This window comes from Haliaeetus leucocephalus, unplaced genomic scaffold, assembly GCF_000737465.1.
Source record: "Haliaeetus leucocephalus isolate CR32 unplaced genomic scaffold, Haliaeetus_leucocephalus-4.0 Scaffold167, whole genome shotgun sequence".
In the NCBI taxonomy this organism is placed as follows: domain Eukaryota; kingdom Metazoa; phylum Chordata; class Aves; order Accipitriformes; family Accipitridae; genus Haliaeetus; species Haliaeetus leucocephalus.
Window position 1 is genome coordinate 948,650 of NW_010972603.1, and position 11,478 is coordinate 960,127.

The following is an 11,478-nucleotide window of genomic DNA, read 5'->3' on the forward strand; positions in this document are numbered from 1 at the left end:
CCTGTTTTTGAAAGTAGTTAGGTTAAATTGTTCTTCCAGAATTTAAAGGAGAGGTTTTCCCATAACTGTAGGGAGAGGAGTGTGTTGAAAAGGAAGAACAGCTTTTAATAAAAAGCCAGATGCTTGATTAACTTCTACTGTGGTATATTTGCTCATAAATAGAAGACATGAATTACAAACTGTGCATTCTAAAGACTCAGCTTTGATATTGTCCTTCTAAAAGGATGGAACACATGTTTTTAGATGACCAAGTCCTACATTATGAAAAATACCAACTGACTTTAATAGATGTCATACCATTTACTTACTGAACATCTGTTTTTACTTGGGAATGCTGCTTAACTGTCCTTACATAATGTAAGTATTCCTAGTGCATGTTTTTTAGGTAGGGCTTTTTGAGAAACATGTTGATACTGTAAGCTCAGCAATTTTATACTTTCCATTGCCTCACTTTTGCAGTTAGGCAGGAAGTGTAAGGGTCAATGCATTCAGTCCCCATGCAGGATTCATTTAGCAATTACTGTACGTTTTGTGTAAAAATCGCAAGCATGTCTCTCCTTGTCCTATAGTGGATTGATTCCCCTCCCTGCGTCCTCCCCCCAGTCTGTAATTTTAATCATGGTATAAATTCAGTAAGTAGAAAAATTTAATTTAGTGTTAACTTTGTTTTGCAGTTGTTCCTTACAGTTGCTTTATTGAACAGTATTTCTCAGTTACTGATAAAGATTGTGGTAAAAGGATAGGTTTGAAACTAGAAACAGTATTTATGGTAAATTTTCTAGCCATTATGCACTGTGTGCAAAATGTGTCATGTAACTGATACACATTCTGGCATTTATGGGTTTAGTGTTTGTATATTTTACGTTGAAAGTGATGAATGATGTGGCTCTTAACCTGATTACTTTTTGCTTGTAACGTGTGTCTAACAGCATGCAGAAGGAATAAAACGTTCCATTTGGTGAAAAAAATGGCTTTTATTTTTAACATGGTTTGTCAAACCGTTACAGGAGTGCTCAGTACCTAAGAAATACGTGCCTACAAGATTTTACATTTTAAACTGCTTTGTTACATCAGTATTTTTTCTATGCTTAGTAAACACAACAGGGTTGTAGAACTAGTTGCTCTTGTCACTTCTCACTTTGCTTTTGATTTTGGTCTGTAAACAAGAACAAAGTATTCGAGCTGTCCATTTGTTCTTTTTGTTCTCTCAGTGAAGTAGTTGTCAAACTTAACTGCTTCTTACAGTTTGAAGTAACTGGAATTTATACCTCAACAAGTGACAAGCAGTGCTATGAACCTGGGGTTGAGTGGAAGTCTACTAGGGTGTCCATCATCCAGGATTTGTGGCATCATCCAGAACTCAAAAGTGGCTTATTGTTAAAATAGTCATGTACTACTGAATATTTAAAATTCCTTTTTATGTGGTATTTTTTCAGTTTTATGCAATAGGGAAAGAAATTACCAAGCAATGGTATATCAGGCTGAAGATATGGTAATGTCAAAACAAACTGTTGCAGATAATCAAATTTTGCAGCGTACGGTTCATTCATTGCTTTAGGAGCATTAGGTTCTAGTGTTACCCAGGTGTATATGAAGTATCTTGAGAGAGGGAATTGACAATTAATGGTAGAGCATTAAAAGATTAGCTCAGAGCAGCATGGGGCTGATTGGAAGTATGAAATTTATGGCTCCTGAGAAGGTTAGTGTTAGGCATAAGGAGTTAAATGTGAACAGATGGTTCATCTTATTTTCTACGGAATGTGGATGTCTAAGGAGGTAGCTTTAGCTGATTTTGGAGAATTTCATAGAGGTGGGTGGTTTGTTGCACAATGCCATACATTTGCTAAGTTTATATGTCGTATTTGAATACTTCTAATATACTAGTTCGTATAAATACTTCCAGTCTCCTGCTTGCATTCAGTCTCTGTTGTGGTTTTTTTTTTTTCTCCTTAGCCTCATAGATTGTTTTCTGGTAGACTCTGCAGCTGTGAGCCTTGCTATGTCTCCTACAGGAGATTTTCTGGCTTCAACACATGTGGATGATCTTGGAATTTATTTGTGGTGAGTATGTAATATAGCTATTTCTACACAGAATTTCAGATGGAGAAGAATTCTTTTAATCACCTTTATTGCAAATAGAGAATTGTTCTGCGAGGTATCATGTCTGGGGTTTTGTCTTCTCTGGTTCTAATTAAGACAGGTGTTCTGCATTGTTGTGGTTCATAAATCTTAAAATCTCTTGCAGTTAAGATATTTATTCTGATAATTAAATGTTCTTTTTTTTCTAAATGTTTCTTTCTTACTCTGAAGAATTTGTATTATGCCATTCCTAAAGTTTTTCTTTTACTCTATTTTTTTTTTTACCCCTTTTGAAATGTCAATGCTCATATATTGTTACTTTCTGAAGGGCTTTTCTTCTTGCCCTGGTATACAATGTTGTCTGAGATTTCTCAGTATAATTTGGAAATTGTGATTATTTCTGTTTATTAATGATAGATCAGCACAGATGTAAAATGTGTTTTGGTTCAATTTCCTCCTGATACGAGTTTAAAGCAGATGACTGGTCACATCCAGTACTGAAGTAACACACCTTTTAAGTGGTTTGTTTGATTTTTTTTTTTTTAATTTTTTTTTTCCTTTTGATAGATAGATCTTTCAGGTTACATTTGTTGCCTGTAGTTTTGCCTGAGGGGTGTTCAGCTGTTAAACCTTTCTATGCTTAAGTAAAAGTGCTTCACTGTGAATAATGACAAATTTTTTTCCCTAGCCCTGGTTTATATTGACAGAAAAGATCATTTGCCAGAATGACTTGTGTGCATGTTCCAAACCCCAAGAAAATTTGCTAAGAGTACTACTCTTAAATTCTGTGAAAGCAGGATGAATCATATATATTTGCATAATGTATTGTACATATTAAGTACAAAGCAAGCTTTTTAGATGGGCAATTTTGCAATTTCAAGTAAGTACAGTACCTGGCAATGATTGAAGTAATCATACTTGATAATGCTGTATGTATTAAACATGCTTGGCAATAATACTTCAGCATAACTTTTATGTTTCAGGCTTTCAGATGATGTGTATTGCTACGTTTCATATCTTGTTTATCTGGTAGATGAGGAAAACTAATCTTGAATAGAACCTGTTGAATTACCATAGTGCAGTAGTATTAGACTGTAGTAAAAATTATGTCTAAAATACTTGTTGCCATTCACCTGAAGATTGTTTTTAAAATGCCTGCCTTATTTTTCAGGTCAAACCGTTCTCTGTATTCACTTGTCTCTTTACGGCCTCTGCCGGCAGATTATGAACCTTCTATGGTGACACGCCCTAGCACCTGCCCTGTGCAAGGTAATCTTCAGGTGAAAGAGTATTTTATTTTCAGTTTGGTATTATATTTCAAATAGAAGATGGTTTGCTTCCTCAGTAAAAACTCACTGCATCTTAGTATTCTTTCTCTGAGCTGTTCCTGTTGCTTCTGCTGGCTTTGGCATACTTACTCATATGCTGATATTATTTACTAAAATCTAGTCATGTTTCTATGTTTAGACATAAAGAATTACATTGTTATGATCTCTGCATCTTCAAGGAGATTTTGTAGCTAATAAAAACATCTGTGCTATTTGTTGGCTTTTTTTAATCCCAGACTTGTGTAAATACCTTCTGTTTTGACATCTGTGAGGCCAGTTTGAAATTAATGTTACTGTTTGGCTTTGGGAAGTGGATTGTTCTTTGTTCCACTTCCCTCCAACTTTTTTGTCTGCCAGTATGCCATCGTAGTTTCACTGCTGTATATTGTCTTGTTGGCACAAGAATTCAGTTCAGCTGACCTGCCGCATGTCTGTGCTAGATTCCCAGTGAAAGAAAGGCCTAAATTGCATTTGTGATATTTAATAGAAATGGTTGTGCTTCTGAAGGCCTCTAGATGGAGATCTTGTCTGCCCAAGTTTAGCAGTGCCTACATTAGATCTCCATCTGGAGGAGAAACACACCTAGCTATTGACTGTGTAAAAGAGCGAGGAATATACTAGATGATGACTGCTTTATTAAGCACACACTCATTTTAGATACTTAAATTAGGGAGACAAGATTTAATCCGAAAACTTTGAATGTTTTAATCCTATAAACTGATCCTGGCTGAACGGTTTAATTCACTGTCTGTCTTCAGCAAATGTAAAGTTCCTGTTTAGATGCTCAGAGCTTTTAATGGTTTACATTTTTATGTTGTTTTAGGCTTTTCTATCACATCTGTGGTTTTAGCCACATGTATTTTGCAAAAAGGAAGGGAAAGTAGAGGTGTTTGGTCAAGACTACATAGGAAGTCTAGAGAAAACCTAATGACAGGCTGCATATCTTCTGTTGTGTGATGCTGTGCTTTAATGTTGAGATTTTCTTCATTTTTATGTGCCACTTCAGTCATACCTATGAAGAGGTTGTGAATAACGTGTGTATTTAAATGCAAAGATTTTGCAGATTTGTAACTAAGAACTAAAATAGTCATGCATATATTTTGAAACAGTTAACAAAATTTTAAAAGTAATCCATTGTTCTTCATTTAGGACTTCTATAAATTGCTTTTATATCATTTCAGCCAAAGCGGATAAATCTCGTTAGTCTTCAAAATCTTGTTTATCCAATTCTGCATTTTAGCTATAATTGTTTTCAATTTAAATTTCATATTTCATAGGGTTAATAAAGATTGCTTCTGTAGCCTTTCAGCTATACGGTATGCTAGCACCCTTTTATATAGCTGTTATGCATGTGTTTTTCAAAAATTGCAAAAGAAATAATCGTGTTGTTTTGGTTTTTAAACAAATAAATATGAAGTATGTATGTTCATAAAAGATATCTGTTCTTGAAAGATGTGGATGTGGCAGGAGATGAAGAAACATGTGATGAAATGGTAGAATATGTCTCGCCTGAGCAACTGGGAGAGCAGCTGGTGACCCTTTCCTCATTACCGGAATCAAGGTGGAAAAATCTCCTCAGTCTTGATGTTATCAAGGTAATGATATTAGGTACACCATTGCTTATCTACTGTAGTATTTGGATTGTATTTTTTAAGAAGGACATAAGGGCTATTTCCCCTGTAACGTAAAACAGACAATTGTCTTAACCATTTTCTTGGACATTCAAGAAGTCTTGAGGAGGAAATGTTTCATAACTTTCGCCATTACTATTTCTGCAACATGCAAAAGAGATGTCTGGAGGCAGATACTTTGATGTCAATGCAGCTAGTAAGTGCCTGTAAAGCTGTTCGAGGTTATGCCTCCAAATCACTGTTGGACATTCTCATAACCAGAAAAAGAGGGAATGTGCAAAAAATAGTAATATACAGCCAGATATATTTGCCCTTGTTCTATGAGCTGCATTTACCTAATCACAATATTTGATCCCACTTTTCAGGTATTTTTCAAGATTTTGCAGTAGAAGATTATATGGTGCTTTTCACAATCTCTGGGATTTGGGAGAGGGGCTGTTTTTCTTCTAGATAGTAGCTTCCTATTTAGTGGTAAAACATTTTACCTATGTATTTACTTTGCAGTTAGTCCTTGCATTTTTCATAGTATTTAAAAAATAAAACTCCTGACAGACAAAATTCCCACATGTTCTTACTATGATGATGATTTTAATTCAAATATCTAATTAACAGAAAAAAAATAAACCGAGAGAGCCACCAAAAGTTCCCAAGTCAGCCCCTTTCTTCATACCAACAGTTCCTGGTCTTATACCCCGATATATTGCTCCAGAGGAAGAAAATGATACACAGGTAAAAACAAGAATCAATATAATGGTGTTTATATAGTGTATTTTAAAAGAAAATTCTTAAATGCTTTTTAGTGCTGAGTGAAATCTTGCTAAAGACTTCAAAGTACCAGTTTTAACACATTTACATTAATGCTTTCTTTCTGAAAGTCTTTTATTCTGTCAGTAGGAAAAGAATCTAATGGAGATGTAAAAATATGTTTGCGTATTCATGTACACTCTTTTATACTTTCATGGTCTAGTCAAAGGTCGTAAACCTTGGAGTATTGGCACAGAAATCTGATTTCTACATTTATCTTGAAGAAGCCCTGAGCACTAATGAATGTAAGTTAAGTAAACATTTCACTAAAAATGTAGATCCTAATAATATTTTGATATATGTTTGATTTCTAATGCCAGAATTGTGTGTAACACTTATGAGGGAAAAAATATGCATAGTACAGTAGCAAAGGCAAAGAGAATGACCTGTTATGTATAAAGCTGGCTAATACGTAGACAGCCAATCTAGATCAAAGATCCTTTGGTACTCCAGCTTGCCTGCAGCATGGAGCCCAGTTCTGGCTAAAACCCACACAGAGAAAGAAGGTAACGTTCCTAAGATTGTTAGACTTTTTTGGACATTTTGATGATCTCATGCAGAAGAGGTGCTATGTATTACTTCTAGGGTAAGAAAGGAAGGGAATGATCTGGTAAGCAATAGTCGTGATTCACCGAAACATGAAAAAAATAATTTGCCTAGCAAGTTCTATTTTCAAGGGCTACTTCACTAAACATTCAGCAAATATAGAGCTTTAATTGATTGCTTTGTAATTTAAAGTTTAAGAAGAAATAATTGACATAAAAATAAGCTGTTGGATTTTTTTTAACATTCAATTCATTTTGAAATTCAGTCACTTAAGTTGCCTGTGGAAAGTACCTGCTGTTTTCCCTGTTTACCTTGTGCTGCTACAGAATCATTGAAAATTCAGATTTTTGGAAATGATTGATAATATAGCTGCCTTTGGAAATGTAAATCGACAGTCACTGATAGCCTGTCCACAAGGCAGTTCTTCTGGGAGGTTTTCTACCCCTTCTTAAACTCTTTTGAGATGATCAGCTTGCTCAACTGCACTTAAAACATTTTGTGCATAGAACTTTATTACCTGTCACAAACAGGGTGTGGGTTTTATGCTGTGTTTTTAGTATTGCAATTGATAGTGTCTATTAAGCTGCTTCAGAGCTGCTCAGAGAAGAGTGAAATATCAGGTGAATATTTAAAAACCTAACCAAGCACCTAGAGGCTGGCTGTACCTGGGAGCAAGTGCACTCTATGGTGCATTGCAGTAGTGGTCCCATGGGCCTCCCTCAGGCCACCTCTCTGCTGTAAGGCAGGTGTGCTCCAGGATCTGTGCTGTAATCCCAATCCAGGGAGCCTGTTGCTCCTGACTCAGGAAGGTGCTGGTGTGTAACATGGCTCTGTGTTTGCTAGTTTACAAGCATCTTTTATAAAGGTGACTAGGCTATGCAAAGAATTAGTATTATACTCTAAGCCATCTTGTCTTACCATTGGGATGGAGACAGGGTTTCGTACCTCACATCAGGACTGTGAACACAGATTGAGCTGGGCATCTTTTCCATATTGTATATGTACCAACCTCATAGTATGTTCTATGCTTGGTTTTTTAATGTCACAGTACAAAAATGAGTTAATGCATCTCTTCAGTACTGTTAATATCACAATTACATTTAAAACTAGCTAATGATTTTCACAGGAATCAAATACAGGTGGAAGCAGATTTATACTACCAAAGGAATATTAGCCAGTGCCTGACACCATTATTTACCATGATGTAAGAGTATAAGAAGTCGTACTTCTTAGCAAAAGAAATATTAATTAGAGGACATTTTTAAAAATGTTTTTACCAACAGCTGTCTTTGCAACCATACATATTTTTATTTCTGCATTTTTAAAGCAAGTGGACGGAATTCTCAAAGATCAGGTAGGATTGTAGAAATCCTGAGGAAGAACATTTACGAAGAGGAGGAAAGAATTTGTAGATTGCATGTATTTCTATTAGGGAAAAGATTTCGACCACCCACCCCCACCCCCCCCAGGTCACAGGAAAAGCAGGAGGAATTCACTTTACAAAAGTAATAACTACCTTAGAGTGCACCAGATGATCCTCGATTTAGCTTAATGTCAGTAAGAGTAAACACTGTAAAGATTCCTAGTAAAAGTAGAACCTTGTCTCTTCTAGGATGTATTTGCAGTAATAGCTTGAAGTCCTGAGTATATAAGTGATTCTTGCCGAGATGTAAAATGACAGTGTTACATGGTTAATAAGAAATTTTGTTCTGCTTAAAAGACAGAAATGGGAAAAAAAGTGATACAAAGATGTTACTTGTATTTTTCAAGGTGAACTTACAAATAAAATGCAACTGTCTTATTAGAGATACACTTCTCTGTAGTATGTGATGGTACAGTAAATTAAAGGCAGGATGGCATTTTGTGGAAGATGAAAAAATGAGGAAACAGTAGAAGCTTCAAACATACAGTCACTGCTTAAGAATTTTGGAATAAACCTGTCCACATGAAGGATTTGTAAGATTCTTTTCTGCAAATATTACTGATAATGTATCCCTCGATGCTTTAACACAGATACAGCTCCACTTAACTTACTGAAAAGCTTGGGACCATCTAACATTGAGATAGAACTAAGGGGTTTGGCCCCTGAAGGTGGTGGCTCAATGGAGGTAATGCTAAGCTTTTTGAGAATGATTGGGATGATGCTGAATAAGAAGTACAACTTTGAACTTGCGCAGGCATACCTTGCACTATTTTTAAAGGTAACAATTTTCTTATAAAATTCTATATTAGTCCTGTTTAAAATGGTTGTCCAGTAAAAGGATGTAAATTGTCTCCTTGAAAGAATTATCTTAAGTGGGTTTTGTTGGGGATGGTTTTAAAATGACTGACTGAATGTATTGGATAATTTGGCAACTCATCAGGTCACAGTCAAGAAAAACTTGCTAAAACCAGATACTGTGAAGAGGACCATGCCAGACAGTTTTTATTCTAGTATTTGTTACTTAGAATTGTTTTTATTTTTGTAACATACCTAACTTTTTTTTAATGGTTGTTAATTGCTAAGCTAAGATATGCTGTCTTCAGTAAGACAAGAATTCAATGCACAATATTTGGGGAAGTACAACAGGCATTTTGTTAGACTTATCACTAGACACAGCAAGCCTGACTTTCATCTTCCATGTCAGTGGGCTGCCTTTCTTCTGTCAACTGTTAAGCATCACAGAGCTAATGAAATTATTCCCAGGTTGTGGAAGTTAGAAAGTTATTGTGATAAAATACAGTAGCAGTTACTCTTAGAGAGAAGGTGGTTCTGCAGAAGGTTGAAACCCTTCTGATATACAAATGCTTACCATGTCAAGATACTGTGATTTATGAAACTGTGGGAAAGCAAATAATTACAGTTTACTAGTAAAAAAGTTGTTATAAACATTCAGACATGTGCAATACTGTCTATTTAACTGACTATTTCTTGATAGCAATATTGCAGGGATTGGTTTTCAAGGTAGAGTGTAATGCTGGACAAATACGACTTGCTTGTTTCCTTTTGTTGGGGTTAAATAGAATGCGTGGGACAGCTTCCACGAGAATAAGTAGTGCAGATGAATAGAAGTAGATCTGTAAAGTGAAACACTTAGGGTTGAGGTCTTGATATTCATTCACCAGTGGCTTTTTATCATGTCTATTATTAGTCTGGTCCTATGGACTGGATATGATTAGTAGTTGCAATATTAGATGTTAGAATTCATCTTTCTGTTTAGTTTCACACAAAAGAAACTTAGCTGTTGTAAAGTAGATTAGGGACAGCTAGGTAATTTTCTTCAGAAATGTACTCCGGATTTGAACTGCAGTAGAATAATATAAACTCACCCTGTGACACATGCACACCAATATCTTTTGTTGTAGCTTCCAAGTAAAACAGCTCTGAGCTTAGCAAGACTCCTAGGTTTAAGTGTAGCCAGGAGAATAACTATTCCATCTGTTAAGTGGTAATGATGTATTGCCTCTCTATGAGATTGAGAGGTTTCTTTTCTTTATGCTTTACCAAGGTTACTGTTTATTACATAGAAAGATATCATCTCTATCAGTATAGAGTGTGCTGGCATCATTCTTCTTGCTTTATGCAACATGGATAATTAAAATAATAATCCTGATTGACCTCAGGGCATCTGTTTACCCTTTCTAGCCTAAAGAGGAATTTGTGATGCAGGTTAGAAAGAGGAGAAGGTTACCTTCTAGAGAAGTGTGTGATATAGATTCAGCAGCAGCATCAGAAGATCTAGTAAAGCAATAACACATATAAGACATTTTGCTGCCTTATCCTATCTAATACATATGTTGAAGTAAAATGGCTTGTAAAAGACTAGCAAAAGGGAGGCAGCGTTAAATGGAGGGAATTAATTGAAGGAAGTGTGTCCTTCCCTTACTTGGGAAATTCCTGATAGCAAAGTATTGGAATTGAATGAGGAAACTGATCTTTTAATTTTTTTATTATCTGTATTTGTCTCACTAACTACTTGTTTTAATTTTCAGTTACATCTTAAGATTCTGTCATCAGAGCCAAACCTGTTGGAAGAAGTATCCAGATTGTCAACACAACTTGAGGAAACTTGGATTTATTTGCAGACTCTCTTCAATCAGAGCCTCTGTGTGTTAACATATATGAAAAGTGCTTTGCTGTAAAATACTTAAGGATTTTGTCTGCATCAAGTTCCCCTTGGAATAATAGTACAATTTATTACCAAAAATACTGGATTCCAATAATTATACCAGGAGTTCTGATGCTGTATTTTATACATCTGTGTATGGTAAAGTGTTTTAGAATGTGCATAACTGAGTATTTTTGTTCCCTTCAGTTGGAGCAAAAATTAATATGTGCAGCTTAAATATTCATGTTGTATTAGTTTGTGCTATCAATGAACAAACAGTTGGATGGCTACAGGTAACGTAGCTAGCTACCTTATGTTTTCATGACCAAAAATGTTAATCAGCATGAAGAAATTACTTGCAAAAAAAAAAAAAAAGCGGGAATGTAATTTCTGTGCAGGAAACCAAAACCTATATTTTGCTTAATAAACAATTATTGTTGATGCAAAAATAAAACAAAAAGTCTGAATTCTTAACAATTTATTAACAATAGTTTAAAACAAATGAATATAAAAACTTCATTCCTCTGCAATCAGACTGTTTCTATAAAGCTTGTAAAAATTAGTTTTCTTCTCCCTTTGGCAAGCTGTGTTCACTGTTTTGCCTCAGACACCTATTTCTGAAAGCAGAGGTTTCTAGCTGCACTAAAAATGACAGAACTTGAAAAAAAAAAAAAACAAAAAACCCACCCATTTTTTATAACCAGGTTACTTGCTCTAATTTTGGAGGCTCAATTTCTTAGACAAATTAGTATTATTTTCTTAAGGAGATAAAGATTACTGAAATAAAAGCTTTGAGTTGTGGGAAATTTTTGAGTCAGGTGTTACTTTTATGAATTGATATTTAGGTTTCACATAATAAGGTTTGGGCAGATTTGGGGAACTCAAAAGTGGGATTATCTTTAAACTTAAACTTTGCTGTTTGAGAGTACTGCCTTGGAGCGGAAGAATCTCCTGGACAAGGCCTTTGCTGTAGTTCACACGCTTCAGCTACAGACACAGACT

The 11,478-nt window shown here is 35.2% G+C and overlaps 1 protein-coding gene across 1 annotated transcript in view; it reads left to right on the plus strand.

Moving 5' to 3' along the window:
- The window catches only part of WDR36 (WD repeat domain 36), a 32,495-nt gene extending 21,595 nt beyond the window's left edge, over window positions 1–10,900 (plus strand). Inside the window, exons 16-22 of the mRNA XM_010563451.1 lie at window positions 1,954–2,061; window positions 3,251–3,348; window positions 4,860–5,002; window positions 5,651–5,767; window positions 6,006–6,087; window positions 8,402–8,589; window positions 10,361–10,900. Of these exons, the coding sequence (XP_010561753.1) occupies window positions 1,954–2,061; window positions 3,251–3,348; window positions 4,860–5,002; window positions 5,651–5,767; window positions 6,006–6,087; window positions 8,402–8,589; window positions 10,361–10,510 (886 nt within the window). The 3' untranslated portion in view covers window positions 10,511–10,900. The remainder of the gene's footprint in view (window positions 1–1,953; window positions 2,062–3,250; window positions 3,349–4,859; window positions 5,003–5,650; window positions 5,768–6,005; window positions 6,088–8,401; window positions 8,590–10,360) is intronic.
- The last annotated feature ends 578 nt before the right edge of the window (window positions 10,901–11,478 follow it).